This window comes from Molossus molossus, unplaced genomic scaffold (assembly GCF_014108415.1).
Source record: "Molossus molossus isolate mMolMol1 unplaced genomic scaffold, mMolMol1.p scaffold_m16_p_14, whole genome shotgun sequence".
Lineage (NCBI taxonomy): Eukaryota > Metazoa > Chordata > Mammalia > Chiroptera > Molossidae > Molossus > Molossus molossus.
In genome coordinates, this window is record NW_023425349.1 from 10,619,791 (window position 1) to 10,638,545 (window position 18,755).

At 44.7% G+C, this 18,755-nt stretch overlaps 1 protein-coding gene and 1 pseudogene across 6 annotated transcripts in view; one reads left to right on the forward strand and one right to left on the reverse strand.

The window, feature by feature from the left end:
- The window catches only part of DENND1A (DENN domain containing 1A), a 491,959-nt gene that overhangs the window by 341,807 nt on the left and 131,397 nt on the right, over positions 1–18,755 (forward strand). For all 6 annotated transcript variants that reach the window (XM_036261261.1, XM_036261264.1, XM_036261259.1 and 3 more), the window contains one exon: positions 3,165–3,290. In XM_036261261.1, the coding sequence (XP_036117154.1) occupies positions 3,165–3,290 (126 nt within the window). The remainder of the gene's footprint in view (positions 1–3,164; positions 3,291–18,755) is intronic.
- On the reverse strand, positions 665–1,122 carry LOC118629927 (annotated as a pseudogene).

An 18,755-nucleotide genomic window follows, 5' to 3' on the forward strand; every position in this document is an offset into this window, starting at 1 on the left:
ATACCCAGTCAAGGGCATGTACCTGGGTTGCAGGTTCGATCCCCAGCCCTAATTGGAATCGTATGGGAGGCAACCAATTGATGTGTCTCTCTCACATGGATGTTTCTCTCTCTCCCTCTCTCTTCCCTCTTTTTCTCCCTCCCACTTTATCTAAAACTCAGTGGAAATGGAAATGTATCCTCGGGTGAATATTTTTAAAAATGAAGTATTAATAAGTGCTACAACATGGATGAACTTTGTTCATAATGAGCATTATGCTTAGAGAAAGAAGTCAGTCATATATATTATATGATTACATTTATATGAACTTCCCAGAATAGGTAAATCCATAAAGACAGAAAGTGGATTAATAGTTACCTAGGACTGGGGTGAGGAAGGAGGATTGGTGGGAAATGAGAAGTGACTATTAATAAGCTGAGGCTTCCTTTGGGGGTGATGAACATATTCTGGAATTAGATAATAGTGATCGTTGTACAACCTTGTTACTAAAAAACCCACTGAACTGTACACTTTGAATGAATTTTATGGTATGTAAGATATATATATATTTTAAGGCAATAATTCTCATGTGTCAGTACTTTTAATGTTGCATACATAAACTTAGAGTAAAAAGATGACTATAAACAAGATGTGGCCCCTCCATTTCCACGATCAGCACATTGCATCACAGGGAACCAAGATTATATTCCAACATCAAGTGTGGGTCTCCTATTAGTGCACTTTGTGGTGGGTCATTGAGAATATCCTCACATCCAACAGTCTCATCACTACCCCTCAAAATATCCAGTAAAAGGTGTGAGCTTGGAAGACACTGAACCTATTGCACTGCCTTGAATTCCATTTGAAATTTTAGTGGCGCAAACAGACCCTAGATGTTTCTCAGTGTGGGAAATTTCATTGTATCTTGGTTGAGCTGGAAATTTTTGTCTGATTATTCAAGAGGATGAATGGGCAAAAGTTCACTTTTCACACAGGAAAAACCTTTTCGAAGAAAAACATGACCTTGAAAAGTCCACTTGCAGAAGGTTCTGTAACTAGAATATTGTCCGTTAGCTGAGATCCAGGTCCTGTGGTATTCTTCTTCAGCTCTCTCAGCGAAGAGCCTCTCAGCCCTGTTACCATAAGATATATCTCAATAAGCTATTCAAATCCCTTATCAGAAGCTTAGTGCCCTGGCCGGTTTAGTTCAGCGGTTAGAGCGCCGGCCTGCGGTCCTGAGAGACCCGGGTTCGGTTCCCGCTAAGGGCATGTACCTCGGTTGCAGTTTGTCCCTGGCCCTGGTTGGTCGTGCGGGTGGCAGCCACTCGATGTGTCCCTTTCACATCGATGTTTCTCTCTCTTTCTGTTCCTCTCTCTCCCTCCCACTCTACCTGAACAAAAAATGGAAAAATGTCCTCGGGTGAGGATTAAAAAAAAAAAAGAAGCTTAGTAATAGGAAATAATGTTCATGGAACAATTCTAAAGGTATAAGTAGTCCACCTCAGATCCGTGATTGTTGATGGGTTTGGTTTGGTTTGGTTCTCAGGCACCTTTAGAATTCTGAGCAAAGCTATGGAACCTGTGCCCCCAAGTGATCAGTACTCGGTCATATTAAAAATGTGTAGACCAGCCGAATCTAGTTTTCTATTTTATTCTTAAATAACGCCAAGCCATTAGATAGCCTTTATCTAAGTTCCTAGTTCCTGAAATGTGCCCGTGATATGTCACCTGCATGTTTTAAAACAGTCATTAGCTTTACATTTCTCTCAAGATGAAGGGAAACAGTCCTTAGTATACTGACAAGCTCATTCCCCCTCATTCTCTCTACTGAAGCCAGTCCTTTCTGTTCTCTGGACTCCTTACCACAGGGTCTTTGCAAATGCTGTTCCCCGTGCCTGGTACACTGTTCCCCCACCCTTGGCCAAGGTGACTCCTTCCACTCGTCCTTCAGCTCTCAGTCCAAGCCTGTTCCCTCCAGGAAGCCTTCCTGTACCTCCGTGGTGAGCTCTGTCACAGGCTCATCACAGCAGCAATGGCACAGTATGGGTGTTTTATTTACGAGAGCGTAAGCTTAATGATGGCAGAGCTCTTATCTGGTTTTGTTCACCATGGTAGCCTCAATGCCTAACAGTCCCGGGCACTGAGTAAATAATGACTATTTGTTGAGTAAATGAATGACTCGAGGCTACCACATTGCATCATTCCAGGGACACCTTTCACGTGGAACACAGTATGAACGGTGTGCCCCGAAGCTGTGCAGTATGGCATCCTGAGATGAATGCAGGGCATATCAGAAACAAACCCGGAAGCTTGAAGCTGTCTCTGATGTTGAGGGCAACAACCATCACATAGTCATTCCTGCACTGGGGACTCATAGGGAGAATTGTATTTAGTTCCCACTTTCAAAAAAATCTGTGTTCAGTTGGGTAACTGGTTTGTTTGTAGTGCATGGACCCAAGAATCTCACAATGTCCTATGTATCCCTTTTTTGCTTTGACCACTAGGAGGCTCTTAAGTAAAAAATTCATTGCTAGCCACTGTGTCAGACCTTATTCCTGGCTACTTTTCCTATTGCCATGGCTTTCTTATCTATTTTCTTTTAACATATGTGTGCTTATCCATAAACTGCTACTATTCCTTTAGGTGTGAGCTACATAAAACATATATTTATTAATTATATATAACAACATATTATTATAAACAAGTAATTTATTTCTAATATTTGTAAGTAATTTGAGGAAGGACTGGAACTAGAACTAAAAATCTTTGTGTAGTTTTGGGTCAGATGACAAGGCTCCCATTCATGTTCCAACTTGGCCACTTCTTAGGTTTGTTCCCAGGCACGTGATCGAACCTCTCTGAGGCTGTTTCACCCTTGTAAGATAGGAACACTAATTTCTTCCTTGCAAGATTATTGAAAAAATTAAATTAGAAATTTTATGTGAAGCACTTACTTGGCACGTGGTAACTGCTTAGAAAGTGGTTTCATTTGTGTTTTCATTAGCTGTGCTCTCATAGAAGCAACACTGATTCCAATGTCAGAAACCTGCCCTCACACTGAAGGCATTTTTGCTCTCCCAGCAGCCGAGGTATCAAGTTGATCCCTGGCCAGGGATTTTCTAGAACCCTTAGCCAGCCATCCTCCAACCCTGCCCTCAACCTGTCTCCCTTCTCTCGATCCCCAGATCTCTTCACTGAAGAACCGGCTAAAGAAGGTCTCCACTACCACTGGCGATGGTGTAGCCAGAGCCTTCCTCAAGGCCCAAGCTGCTTTCTTCGGCAGCTACCGGAACGCTCTGAAAATTGAGCCGGTGAGTAACTTCTTGGCATGTTATAAACCCGTGTTTGGTCAGGGCTAAGAAACGTTCCTCAGAGACCACGAAAACACCACAATTTGCCTGGTTGTTGAATTCACCTAGAAGAGGTTGTGTGTCTGTATGGTGGGGGGCCAGGAGCATCCCCCCGTGCCCTACCTCCTAGCACAAGAAGCCGTGCAGCCAGGACTGAGACGCTCACTGCTCCTTTGAATGTTAAGCCCCCCTTCCCCTGCTGGACAGCAGCACTGAGCACTGATATATGCCGGCCCTTCACACGCATCTGCTCTCGCTGAGGATTCGCAGTAAGACCGACGTAGCAATAACCATCTACATTTTCCCAGTGTAGAAACTGAGGCTCAGAGAACAGACGTGACTGGCTAAGCAGTGGAGGAGCCAGTTGGTCCCAAGGTTCATGAGTTCCCACTGTTCCTGGATAGGGACCTCGTCTGCACACTTGAGAATAGAAAGCCTCCTGGGAATTCACTTCTTAGAGGCTCCCGGGGTGGTGTTGGTGTGAGTAACTATCCAGTATGCTAGGACTGGGAAGTAGTGTCATCCACCTCTGCGGCCCTTCAACCTTTCTGAACCCCCGCTGCCCATTCGTATCCCCTGCCTGCCCTGTGAGCTCCTTAGTTATCGTTAGGGTCTGAAGACATCAGGTCAACCCTAAAACTAGTGAAAGTACCAACTTCCCAGCTTCCATGAGAAGTTTGCATATGATGGCCTTGGCCAAGGAGGATGGAAAAGTTGGCCCGGGACCTGGGTCACTCCACGGAGGAGAGAACTTTGGAACCTTGCTGACAGGCCTTTCCTCAGGAGCACAGAGCTCCCTCCATCCTGAGCAGGTGAGAGGGCAGCCACAGCCAGCCTAGTTGGAGGGGTCGCACTGCCCATAGGGGAAGGGTGTTTTTTATTGCTATGACTCCATCATGTGTCTGAGACGCAGAGTAATAGCAGACACCATGTTTGTCTTCGCCCAGGACTTACTGTCTGTGAAATGGCCAGGGCAGTGGGTGTGCAGGGAGCTGCAGCCGAGTGCCACTACCTCCTCGCGTCTCGTCTTCCATCCAGCATTTAGACCTGACTTTCTAGGCCACCTCAGCTGCAGTCAGTGTCATGGTCACATAACAGAAGGGAGGCACCCTCCTCTGCTTCCTAAGAAATTCTTCCCTTAGGTCCTCTAATGTTCTGCTTGTCTCCAAGGGAGGTGGCTCTGATTCCTTGTCCTGACCTTGGACCCAACCAGATCAGCTAGGTTTGGTGTCATTTGAGAGCTGGTATAAATCAAGAAAAATTCTGTCGTCTTCCCATCTCTAAAATGAGGACGAGGCAACTGGCTCAGTCCTCCCCTTGGGGTGCCGAGAACTGACGGGCACGATGCGTTTCCACCCTCGCCATGGTCTCGTGGCTGCATGTACTTGGGTAGGATCTTGGTGCGCGTTGCTGGGCATGCGATCAGGCACAAGCTGCTCCTCTGGAGAAGTTTATGGTTGTACTTGCACGTGGCTCTGAAAGGTGTTAGACTTAAAGATGAAAGCCCTGGAGTTTGAAGCCTGTCTCTGTACTTCTAGGCTGTACCGCCTTGATCAAGCCACTTAATCCCTTTAAACTTCAGTTCTTCAACATGAAATACGAACACCTATCATTCTACATCTCCAGGTGGTCATAAGGATCCAATACATCATAAAACACAGGAAAAGTGAAACTTGACCTGGGTCTGATGGGTAAGGGTTGGGAAAAGAAAGACAGAATCCCTTCCTGTGGTGGGTGTGGAGTGAACTGAGTGAGCAAAGGCTTGGAGGCAGGGGTTCGGGTGGGGAGATGGGGCTGCAGGAGAACTTGGAGCCTTGGATGCCAGGCTGGGGGTGTGCACTTCACCCTGTAGGGAGTGTACGTTTTTGAGCAGAGATGCTGTGTGACTGAAGTCACGTTTGGACAGTAAAACAGTGACAGGCAGAAAGGGAAGCACGAAACGGAGACCATGGGAATTAGGGGAGCTCAGAAAAGAGCCCTCTGGTAGTTACACCAGGAAAAGGTACCATGAAGAAGAAACGACTAGATGAATATAGTAATAGATAAAAAATATGGAGACAATGGGCAAGAAATGTCTAAATGTCTCCCAAGATTTGGACCTGGGAGAGGATAATGATGCTCAAAGTAGAAAACAGGGGCCCTGGCCGGTTTGGCTCAGCGGTTAGAGCGCCGGCCTGCAGTACAGAGAGACCCGGGTTCGGTTCCCGCTAAGGGCACGTACCTCGGTTGCAGTTTGTCCCCGGCCCTGGTTGGTCGTGCGGGTGGCAACCACTCAATGTGTTCCTTCACATCGATGTTTCTCTCTCTCTCTCTTCCTCTCTCTCCCTCCCACTCTTTCTGAACAAAAAGTGCAAGGTGTCCTCGGGGGAGGAAAAAAAAAAGAAAAGAAAAGAAAACAGGGAAAGCTTAATGCAAAGGTGTTCCCAGTAGCAGTATTTATAATGGTGACAACATGGAACAGACTAAGTGTCCATAATAGGCAACTGCTTAAGTACATTCATACGACAGACTACTATACAGCCATTAAAATAGCACTTTGAGGATAGGGTGATGGGCTGGTTGTAAAATGGTACATTTCACTGAGTCTCAGTTGCTATTCAATCATAAGATGTACCACTGAGAAAGAAAAGCATCTGCCAATAATAATCGAAGCTGCCATCAGCTGTGAGACATCTGATTTCAGAAGGGTTACAGTGGGAAGAAATCTGTGTCTTAGAATCACTGAAATATGGCAGATTTGTCATGCTTTCAGTCCCAGTCACCTGTACCAGAATGGCTTTTTTCTATAAGGCCAAGAGGGAAGCCAGAAGGCCTGAAATTTTCTGACTGGGCATCATCACCACGTTGCCTAGATGGGTTTTAAACCATAGATTTAAAGCTGGCCAGTTCTCCTCATCCACAAAAATGGGATAACAACACTTCCCATACATCTCCATGTGTGCTCTGAATCATTTCCTTAGGCAGAATCCCTGACATGGGTTGACTGGGTCAAAGGATTGCGTACACCAAAGGCCTCTGATACAAAGGTGAGGAGAAAGATGGCGGCCAGAAGCAGGCATTGGCCGGACGGGAGCACCTCTGAGATGTTGCTGGGAAGGGTCCGAGCAGCAGCCAGCAGTGGGAGAACAGTCCAAGGTGGAGGGCCTTGTGGGGTGCCATACCCGGTGTGGTGTGTGGCTTTGTGCCTGGGCCAGGGGCTGCAGCTGTGAGACCTGGGTCACTGCAGTCACAGGGACTTGGTTTTTAAAAAGGAAACATGGTGGTCTTGACAATGGTGGTGTCTCTCTTTAGGGCCAGTGGAATAGGGCAGTGCTGAGGGTCAGAAAGTAAGACGTAGCAGCGGCTACGTCTCCTACCTGCTCAGCAGCCTCCCAAGGTCGGAGCTCGGTTCATCTCTCAGTTGCTTCATCTGTGATCTCAGTAATTCCCCACCACTGCCCCTCACTATCCATTTCACAGATGGGAGGTAGAGGCTCAGATCTGGGGGGACTTCCTGGTAAGCAGGAAAGCCAGGGGCAGACTCAGGTCGGCCTGACTCCAAACTCAGGTTCCTTCCACCACACCCTCTTGCTTGCCTTTGTTCTGGTTTCCACATGTTCCACTTCTAACTCTTTCCCTGCGTTCCCAGCAGCGGGCGTGGGGCATGGCATAGGGTAGGCATCAGTGAGCATATTTGGTAACAGTGGGTGGAAGGACGGGTGAGGGACATGAAGGCACAGGGAAGAGCGTGAGGCTGGGCGTTGCCCCGGGTCTCTGCTCAGTGTGGACACATTGCATCCCGTCCTCTCTGTAGGCTTTTGATTCCTGCTGCCTGGCAGAGGGGACAGTGTCTGCAAATCACAGGGCACGTGACCCATTTTTCAGTCACCCGAAGAATATCAGGTGCAAAGCCCAAGATATTTAACAATATCGGCCAAGCCAACCTGTTCATCTCCACTTAAATGACAGAACCACAAGCAGCCAGGCAGCTCCATTCGGAAAAACCCCCTTTATCCATGTCAAGCGCAGCCAGGCTGCAGCTCATTTATTTAGGCCTTTCTTGCTCTCTGACACGCCTCCTAGCAGTTGCCAGGCAACTCTGGGAGTAGCAGTATGTGTTAGGGATTAACTAGTTAGGGCTGGGGTCCTTTTTGGCAAGATGAGGATAAAAGACAAATGATTTTAATTGCTAGGCCAAGGATCCTTTCTCAGCTTGGTGGACGATTGCAACTTTTGGAGGATGTGTATAGTAGTGTGGTTCTTGAATTTGCCTTGAAAGTTTCCCTTTCTCCTGCCTATAGAGAACAAATGAATTTTAACAAGACTTTTACTTTTACTTCTTTGTTTAAAACTATGTCATCATGAAATCTGAATAAGACGCCCACCGCCCTCTCTTTGAAAGACATTTCATAGCACAGTAGCCTTAGTTTAAAGAACTTTCAAAAACAGACTATGTCTTCTCATTTCATCCCTTTTTCTGTTCAGAGTTTCTTATTTCATAGCTCATGTTACCTGGAGTCGTCTTAAGACAGTATGTGTGAAGGTGCCTGTCCCCACATCCGTCCACTGCAGGTCCTGGTAAATGCTGGGTCAGAAAGCAGAACTGATGGTTGTTGGTGCTTTAAGACACATCCAGTTCCATGCCAGCATCCGTGGGAAGGCCAGTATAGATGAGCACGCTGAGGTTGTTTCTTCGGCAAGCTCGTGCGGCTCTCTCCGGGCCGACCTGCTGGCTGGGCATCCCCAGGACGAGTAGAGCACAGCCCCTGTCCGCAGGGAGTGGATGCTGGGCTGAGGGCATCAACAGACAGAGTCTGTGAGGGAGGCTGTGTGGCAGCAGCCCCCTCCTCCAGTCCTGCTTGCTCAGTTCATCCCAAGAGACCTGGCTTCCAGAGTCAGCTGTGGCTACACCAGCATCATCTCCCTTACAGCCCCTGATTGTGCACATGATTCTGCTGAGTCATATTTATCCACCTAAAATCCCTTGAAGCCAGAGAAGTTAAGATAAAAGCAGACTGATAGCCCGGCTTTCAAGCATGAATGGACAAGACTCTGTCGAAGCAGGTCAGGAAAGCACCATATATATCTGTCTCCTGGTTGAGTAACACCATTGATCTCATGATTTAAAAAAAAAAAAAAAATTTATATGTGTTTTTATTGTAATAAGCAATAGAAAAATATTTAGAAACTAGAAAAATTAAAATATCACCGAAGTCCCACTGAACTAAAAGAAGTCCTCAACTACCTTTTGTATATTCTCTTTAATTATTTTTCATTATGCCAAGTGTTTATGTAGCTGCTATCAAACCTAAGTTAAACGTTTTGTTTCTCCTCCATGTCACATCGTGTCAAATGCATTTTTACACAGCTGCAGAACACGTTCTCACGTACAGCTGCCAGGATTGCAGTGACCACTTCCTCTTGGACATTTAGATTGTTTCCAATCTTTCGGTATTACAATTAATACTCCACTAAACATCTTTATGAATAAAGATGGGCTACTCTAGTTTGAAGCCTTCTGAGTAGGGAAATACGTATGAGTCTGCCTGCAGGAGCCTGACTGCGAGTGCCCACTTGTCACACGTGCTGGGGAAGCACATGTCCTCTGACTCAGCCTCAGAGCAGCTCGGAATCATGGGGCGCACTCCCTGCCCTCCACCTCAGCAAGCAAAGGACACCCAGGACATATCTCAGGGATGTTACTAATTTGTTTGTGCCTCCATGTGGTGCTTTAAAAAAAGTTTGAGAAATCTAAAACAATAGGTACCATACAACAAGACAAGAGCTAAGGAAGTGAGGAGATCGGAAAGGGAGCCTAGATGAACCCAGAAGGGGCTGGTGTGCGCGCCTCTGGGCTGCTCTGGGAATCGACCCCATTTCCATCCTAGAGCCCATGCTTCTGTTTGTTTCTTAATTGTAGTAAAAGATATATACAACATAAAACTTGCCATTTTCATCATTGTTAAGTATATAATTCAGTGGCATTAATTACATTCACAGTGATGTATGACAGAAACTCTACATCCATTAAACAATAACTCCCCATTTCCCCCTCCGCCAGCCCTTGGTAACCTCTAATCTATTTTCCATCTATGAATTTGCCTATTTTAGATCTTTCATGTAACTAGAATTATACCATTTTCGCCCTTTTGTGTTTGGCTTATTTCACTATGCATAATGCTTTAAAGCAGCGGTTCTCAACCTGTGGGTTGTGACCCCTTTGGGGGTTGAACAACCCTTTCACTGGGGTCACCTAAGACCATCGGAAAACACATATTTCTCATGGTCTTAGGAACCGAGATACTGCTCCTCTGTCTGTCTCCAGGCAGGTCTGCCCACATGCAGATTCACTCACACACCACGTGAGGAACTGTGGTAAAGGGTCACGGCATCAGGAAGGTTGAGAACCACTGCTCTAAAGATGCATGCCCACTGTAGCATGTCAGCACTGCCTTTTCAAGGCTGGATAATGTTCCGCCATATGCATATACCACGTTTTGTTCATCCCTTTATCTGTTGTTGGGCACAGGCTGTTTCTGCCTTTGGACTGTTGTGAATATGCTGCTATGAACATCCTGTACAAGTATCTGTTTGCATGCCTGTTTTCACTTCTTTGGAGCATATACCTAGACATGCCATTGCTGGTTCATATGGTAATTTTATGTTTAACTTTTTGAAAAACCACCAAATTGTTTTCCACACAGGGCCTATGCTGTTTTTAAGTGGACAGTGGTGTGTTTGTGGAGCATGGATATGTACCCATGAATGTCCTGTAGGAAAAGTTTGTGAAAGATTTTCTTATTTTCCAGTTTATTTGTGGCAAGCAGACATGGAATTATAGCCCAAACCTACAGGCCTGAGATAAACAGATGCATTGACAGCAGAGGCTGCAGTGGACGTCACAGTGGACTAGAGAAGGGGCTCGTAACTAACTTACTGGCTACCAGTGTTTTCATGTTAGTGTTCATCCCAAGTCAAGATCATGTCCTGGGATGAAGCGGTGTTAGGGGTGAGCTACTCCCACCACTAGGTCTCAGGGGACCCATAGCTCTATGGCTCTCAGTGGCTCAGGAGCCCAAGTGTGATAGAAAGAGTATGGTCTTTGAGTTCACCTGCATTATAATCCTGGCTCTGAGCCTCAATTTTTTCATATCTAAAATGGAAATAATGCTAAGCTTGTAGGACTATTGAGAAAATACCAGTGAGGTATATAAAACTCAGCACAGTGTTTTTGTTGGTAGTAGATATCAACTAAATGATAGTGGCCATAAGAACATTAAGGAGGAGGAGGAGGAGACAGAGACCGCCAGGTTCTAGAATAGTGATAGCCTTACTTTCAGCAAGTATCAGACTCCCTGAAGCCATTCAAAACACTGAGATTGCCCGGCTGATGTGGCTCAGTGGATCGAGCATTGTCCCATGGACTGAGAGGTCCTGGTTCGATTCTGGGTCAGCGCACATGCTGGGTTATGGGCTCGATCCCCAGTAGAGGGCGTGCAAGAGGCAGCTGATTGATGTTTCTCTCTCAGATCGATGTTTCTATCTCTCTCTCCCTTTCTCTCTGTCTAGAAAATATATTAAAAAAAAAACAAAAACAAAAAAACAGTGAGATTCTGGCCTATTTATTCCTATCTTTTACTTGGAAAATTTCATTTCTATCTCAAATGATACATAAAGGTTTTGTAAGAAATCACATATTTAATTATTTCCTTCAATATTTGTTCGGTATTTATTCATTCATGTTATCACTCACCAGCACCAGGCGAGTGGGGGTGGTAGGTACCAAGGCTTTAAAATTTAAAAATGTCTTTGAGTCAGTTTTAAAAATGCATAAGAGAAAATATTATGGAGAATCTTTTTTCTATTTCATCAAAACATTTTTTTTTTTGGTCTATTGGAATAAGAGGACCATTGTTTGATATTGGCACCAAATCTCCACTGTCCACCTCCCAGGGACACTGGTGTTGCTCAGGGACAGTTTGGGAGTCCTGGCACCTTGGAGTCACACAATGAATGCTGGCTGAACTGAGAACCATTGTTTTAGAAGTAGACTGCCCACAAAAGTAGGTCCTTAAGTGAGAGATGAGAACTGGCAGGAAATCCGCTTAAACACGATGATCAAGCTTCACTGAACGATTTCAAAGAGCATCACTAAATATGATGAAATTAAATTCTCATAGGTTCTAAAATACTTGAAAAATAAAACGCAGTTAGTGTATCTTAGACCATCCAGAAGGAATTCTAGGCTTTAAATTCTAATAATGTTTTATCTCATTTAATAATCTATCTGCTTTCTTACTTTGTTCTCATAGGATGGGACCATGTTTTGTGTTCCTTGGTGTCCCTCCCATAGTCCAATATTAGTAGGTGTTTATTAAATGTGTGTTGAATGGATGGATGAACAAATGAGTGATACCTTCTTTCCCACACTGTGCATTGAAAGACTGGTGGTCATGTTTCAGTGTTGTACAATGTAGATGCTTAGTGTTTGAAAAAGCATCCACAGCTTCATCTTAGAGCATGAGAAGAGGAATCTGACACAAACACCAACGTGAATGTGTAAATGTCAAACAAAGGCACAAATGGCAGCTGTGTGATAGCCAGTTAGGATCTGAAGAGGATCACCGTCTGTTAAATCACCATGTGCAGTAAATATTCAGTTCTAGTTAGGAAAATACAAGAGGCACATATATTAATGGAGTAAGCTGATCCCATTGTGGCAATTTTAAATGCTGTATCTTTGTGGACGCTGTAGCAGAGTGACGTGGTTGCTGTTACCGGGGTATTAAGTCAAATAATGCCGTTTTAGGGTCTTTTACTTTTTCAATGAGGCTCTGAAAAGGAAACCTTTTCGATCCATTTTCGAGCAATGATAACATTTGATAATTTAGAGCCTAAAACAGTCACATATGACTTCATGTGCATAGCTAGACTGTGAGCTCCTTAAGAACAGGATTTTGTGTCATTCTTTCTTATACCCCAGCATGTAGTACAGGTTCAGGAACAAGATGGAGTGAAGTGGGCTTGTTCTGTGGAGGACATTATGGAATTTATGATGATTAGAGGATAAAACTGTAAATTTCCTTCCCTCTACCCCACATTGGACATGCATCCACACTGGTTTTCTATGGGGTGTGGATACATTCTCAGAAATACACAGCTACATCACATTCAGTCTCATGCTACCCTCACAAAGAAATGGAAGCCCACTCCAGAAGAGGGTGGAGTGTGGCAATCACTCATGTGTCCTGGGCACAGAGCCTGGTACATAGAAAGTCCTCAATAATTATCTGTGGAGGGACTGGAATTATAGTAGTTCTTACTTATAATGTCTTTAGTTGTTTGGGAGCTGAAACATTGTTTTGTTAAATAAATCATTAAGACTTGAAGTCTTAAGGAAAATAAAATTATATGAAGCATTATTGTATACTACTGTTTATACATATTCCCTTATTTGATTTTTATAGTCCCCATCTGGAGAGAGTGGTGTAGCCCCATTTTACTGATGAGAAATCAAGATGAGGATTGGTTATGTCACTTTTTAAGAAGTGGCAAAGTCAGGATTCGAACCCTCCATCTGCCTGATTTAGCAACCACTCTTTCCTCCGACTGCTTGCCACAGCGGTGATTACCATATGGTCCGTATTAAATACAATCTCAGGGCATTTCAGAAGAAAACTGAGCTGGTTTCCTCTTAGGAGTCAATGTCTCTAATCTGTGCAAATGTTTCTCGTCTTGAAAAAATGCAGGTTAAACTAACACCATTTATAAACTATTTTGCAAAGGGGAAATGTCAACATTTTAGATATATTTTTTAAAACATTCCTTTAATAGATTATTTTAATTGCTTAATATTTTGTTTAAGTTTTTTATATTTATGGTGATAATTGGCTGAAAAGTAAAACACTTGCCGGCACAGCTTTCCCTCCTCTTTTCCTGGACTGACACCTAGTGGCGAACTTTCTCCTCACAGAGGTAATCCTGGTGCTGAGCGTTCTTGATGGTGGTTGTTTTCCCATCGATTTTAGGATTCTGTAAAAACTCAATTGTTGTCATCATAATAAAAATAGCCACAGTAACATAAGGTTAACTTATTAGAGATCATCATAGCAATGGAGTTTTTATTTTATTTAACATGAATTTTAAGTCAATTATAATCAAGCTTTGATAGCAGAAAATGATACAAATATTTAAACTCGGGGTATTTGTATCCCCACAGATGTGACCTGTTCTTGGTCGCTGTTCTAAGGACAGTGCGAGGCAGAGGTTGGTAACTGCTGTCGCAGAATGCTGTACCGGTGGTCGGCATCCAAAGGCAGGAGTCACTTCCACCTGGGGGCGAAGGGGCGGTTTCCAGGGAAGGATGTGCTGGGGTGGCACCTTGTGGGAAAAGTAGCATTTCCCCAGGAGCAGGGCAGAAAGTAGCTCATGCAAAGGCAAGGGGCCTGGAAATGATGTGGCATGGTCGGGTGCTGTGGCCGGGGCACGGCAGGAAAAAGGAGTGTGTCCCAGGAGGAAGTGGACAGGGGGTCGGCTCCAGTCCAGGGAAGACCTAGAAGGCTGCAAAAGGGTTTTAGCACTGATCCCACAAACCAGCATTTCTAGATCAGCATTCCTTGATATATTAGATCCACAAGATGTTGATATGTTTTCTGGTCACATAAAATATGGGATTGTTGCATGTTGTATACTGTAACTTTTTTCTTTAGATACTTAAATGCATATTACTGAAGCCCTGCTGTAAAGAAATCTGGTTAACTTGATTTCACTGAACATTTTTCAAAAGGCTTTTCTCCCCCAGAATACCTATTAGCATTCCGAGCGTCCTCTCCTCCTCCCCACAGTTTGGGAAACGCTGCTTAGCTGGTGGAGTGTGATGACGTTCTCTGGCTCTACGGCAATGGAATTGGGAGACCAGCTGAGTCCTTTTACCCCCGTCTCATCACTGTGAACCTTGGAGAAAGAAGTGTGTTTCTTTCTAAAGCTCTTCTTGTCTGGCCACCTTGTAGCCAACAGGTGGTCTTGAGACATAGAGCCCAGCCATCACTTAGCTTTCTCAGCTCAGGACCCAGGCTGGCACCTGGTCCCCTTGGTCCAACAACTTGATCAGTGCATCAATCAGGATCTAACGAGGACAACAGAAACCCCTTCATGTGTTTACAAGAGAGAACATAATTCAAGGAAATGGTTATTCAACTGATAGAGGGATAAGTGAGACTCAAAAGAGGGCAGAAAGGTCATCCAGAGATGAGCAGCAGCAGGGGTGGTTTCCTGGGTCCAGGGCTGGGCTCACCTGACTAAAGCTGGAACCTGTGGGTCTGTGCAGTGGGCGCATGAGTCAGAGAGGAGGTGAATGAGCCATGCTGGGCAACCCACTCAAGTAGAGAGAGAGAAGACATAGCTTCTTCCTTCTACCCTCCTCCTAATCTCTCACCCGGGCCTCCTCACGTGTGCCAGACCAAACCGGAAGCCAGCTGACCTGAGAACCCAGGGAGCTCAGCCTCCCTTCTGTACAGAGTAGAGCAGAAGAGTGAAGGGCAGGTCTAGGATCAGACCAGATCCCAGAAGTAAGGCTATTTCGTGACACATGCACCCAGGTAAATAATAAATGTGACGTTAAAAGCCCCCTGATTTATTGTTAAACCTGGTGCTAACCTGGACTCTGCCTCTTCTCAACTGTGTGACTCTAGGCAAGTTACTATACCTTTCTGAACTTTAGCTCCTCAATTGTAAAATGGGAAAGAAAATCTCTGCTTAAATGATATCTTCACAGGGCTCCCTTGACGTAGGCCTGGCTGGTTCCTGTCTTACAATGGACGGAGAGCAAGGCATTTCAAACTTTTAGGTCTTAGCCTGGAGCTAACAGGAGTGTTAGAAATCCACAGATGTTAATTGACTACTCCAAACTTCAGTGAATTGGCAAAGTTTTGTTAGGTAGCAATTACTATCTAGTATGTGTCTAATTTCTTATCTTAATATATTCACTTCCCGGGGGCGCTGGAGTCAGGGGAAGCTTGTAAACTGCAGTGGAGCCTTCGGGTGTTAGAGGTGCTCCGCTGCAGCCAGCCACTCAGAGCAGGCTGAGCACTGAGATTCCTGGAGCTGCCTCTTAAGAGATGTGAAACCTTGGGAGTCACTTCCTCTCGGAAAACAGGCTTTTCATCTGGTAAATGGGGATGCAATGCCACCCTCACAAAACTATTTTTAAAACTCATTGAGATGGCTGGCATAAAGTACTTGTTCTCTGGGAGGCAGCGTCCCTTTTATCCAGCGAATGCCCAATTCACCAGCAGTCACACTCCGTGGAGGTGTGGCAGGATCTGGGGGAAGCCTCTCACCAGAGAGCCTTTATGTTTGGTTTGCTGGTCCCTGTTAGTGATATGACCCGGCAGATCTCCACGCACCCTGTTCGCTTAAGTCACAGCTCGCTGGCATTATCCATATGCCCTTGGCTTAAGACTTTCTTAGCTCATGTTCCTACTGTGATACATTTTTACTCTCATCTTCACAACATTAAAGATGATCTGTAGGTTCTTAGGGTGTCCTGAGTAAGTCAGCGGCCAACTTAAACAGTCCTTAACTATTCTTTAAAGGGGAAGTTTTATCCCGAGTTAAATAGTTTTATCCTCTATTGATGAGCGTTATGCAAAAGAAGTATGGAAGGGAAATAACCCCTATATAGGGAACCCTTGCTTCTTGCCCTTTATTTGTATGTTCTTGATTAAGTGTGCATGGTATCATCTCCATTTTGACAGATAAGGAACTTGAAGCAGAGGGTTGAAATGATTTATATCAACAACTTTGAACAAGCACTTTCCAATGCTACTATACCATACACAGTTCTAGGTTCTCGGAGATGCAGCAGTGAACAAAATCAAGTTCCAGCCCTCGAATTCAGTCTTAAGCTCTAGGCAGACACAAAGAGGAAACAGAGATGAAAGTCATCATATAATGTGGCAAGTGATGATAAGTGTTTCAGGAAAAAGTAGCTGAGGAAAGGGATAAAGAGAACCCTCCCCCCCCCCCCCGATGAGTCGGTGCTGGTGAGAGCTGGAGCCAGGATGGGGCCAGGTCTGTCTGTCTCTAGGACTCGTGATTTCCCCACTGGTCCCAGGCTGCTTCAGATCCTTGGTGGTGGTGATTTCCAGCATCTAGTGAAGAAACATGAACTCTAACATCTCGCTTCTTAGTCTGGAGTTGATAACTCGATGTGTCAGGGTGGTAACTTTGCATTCCTAGGGTACAGAAAACATTTCTGCTGCACTCCCTGCTGTCAGCAGCGTGTAGCTGTCTTTCATCTCTTCGGTTTCCCAAACACATTTAATCTGGATGCAGAAAGCATCTTGCCAGCTTGGACTCAAGCCCTAGTGCTGGGGAGACCATTCTGCCCTAGAGAAGGGTCTCTGTGACTGCTGGGCTCAAATGAACTCATTGCCTCTTTTATCTCTACTGCTAAGAAGTGGTGTTATATGTAGTGGTTTATGTAATCTTAGTACCCGTTCCTGATCTTTAGTATTCAGTAAATCAGTTTAATTCCATAGGTAGATACTGGGCACTAAGAGATGGATCCAATGTAGAACCTGCTCATAGGAGTCAGATAGACCTGAGTTCTGCTTGTACATCTATATAATTTTTTTTTTTAACTTTATCCTTACCCGAGGACATTTTTCCATTTTTTGTTCAGATAAAGTGGGAGGGAGGGAGAGAGAGAGAAAGAGATACATCAACATGAAAGGGACACATCAAGTTTGCCACCTGCACGACCCAACTGATGTATGTGCCCTTAGCGGGAACCGAACCTGGGTCTCTCTGGACTGCAGGCCGATGCTCTAAACACTTAGCTAAAAGGCCAGGGCTGCATCTATATAATTCTGAGCAAGTTAATTAACCCCTCTGTGCTTCCGTCTCCTCATTTGTGAAAGGGTGAGAACAAGTGTAATCGACCTCATCAGCTGGTTGTGAAGATTAAATGAGGTAATACAGCCAAGTACCTGGCACATGGAAAGAACATAATACTACAGGTTTGTTTTTAAATAAACTTTATACTGTATTTTAGAGCAGTTTTAGGTTCACAGCAAAATTGAGAGGAAGGTACAGAGGTTTCCCATATGCCTTCTGTCCCCCTCATGCATAGCCTCCTCTTTATTAGCAATGTATTTTTAAATACATAAAATAACTCTTTAAAGCTGAGCTTTCTCTACATTCTATCCTATGAGGAAACAGTGGAGTAAGTATGAAGTTTTCTTTTTCAAAGGAAAGACAGGATGTGCACTTTAATGAAAAAGATAGTGAGAGTTCTTATCATGATGACATTATTTATAATGAAATGTTGACATTCAGTCTTTAAGATATTTCCCAATAGATAGGTATCATTATACATTTTTAAAAATCTGTCTGTTGTAAAACATGAAGAAAAGTACCTTAATCAAGTGAATGACTTAACGAATCGCTATAAGAGCAGCTCTGTCCAGGACGAGAGAGCGTACTGCCCACCCCGAAACCCTTTCCTCGAAACTTCCTCCCGTCCAAAGCAGCCACCATCCTGACCTCCATATTAAACAAAAAAAAGCTTTATCACTAAATATTTATTTCAAGTTTTGTCTTGGTCATTTAAAAAATGGTATGGCCTTGCCCTGGCCAGTTTGGCTCAGCGGTTAGAGCGTCGGCCTGCGGTCCTGAGAGACCCGGGTTCGGTTCCCGCTAAGGGCACGTACCTCGGTTGCAGTTTGTCCCCAGCCCTGGTTGGTCGTGCGGGTGGCAGCCACTCGATGTGTCCCTTCACGTCGATGTTTCTCTCTCTCTCTCCCTTCCTCTCTCTCCCTCCCACTCTATCTGTACCAAAAAAAAAAGGAAAAATATCCTTGGGTGAGGATAAAAAAAAAAAAAAAATGGTATGGCCTTTAATTCTTTTAACTTCTATGTTCCTCCTCCACTCCTTTTATTTCATTACAATTTACTTGTTGAAGACACCAGGCCTGTAGTTTTCTACAGTGTAGGTTTTGCTGTTTGCATAGTCATGGTGTTGATAATTTCCCAAATTCTATAATTTCCTAATATTATATTTAAAATGCAGCTCAGAGATTGCAAGGCTAGACCACTCCGGTGTGACCCATTTCAGACTTCTGGAGGGTCCGAGAACGTGGCTCCCCCGCATGCTGAGGCTGTCGAAGGGCGTGTGTACGTGAACATTCTTCCCCAGATATGGGGGAACTAACCACAGAAAATCCACTTCACGGCCTTTGCCCTTTACTGGCCTTTCTAAGGAAAAGGAGTTCAGAGACTCTGTTGGACAAGTGAATTGCTCCCTGCAGCTCTGAACAGAGGCCCAGGTGGCCTGACGACCTCCTCACCAGTGGCAGCGTCATGTGCCCTGTTCTAAAACTGACCTGACTAGTGGGAAGACTCTTTTCCTCTGATTTCCAGCACTTCAGACACCTCACACAGAGA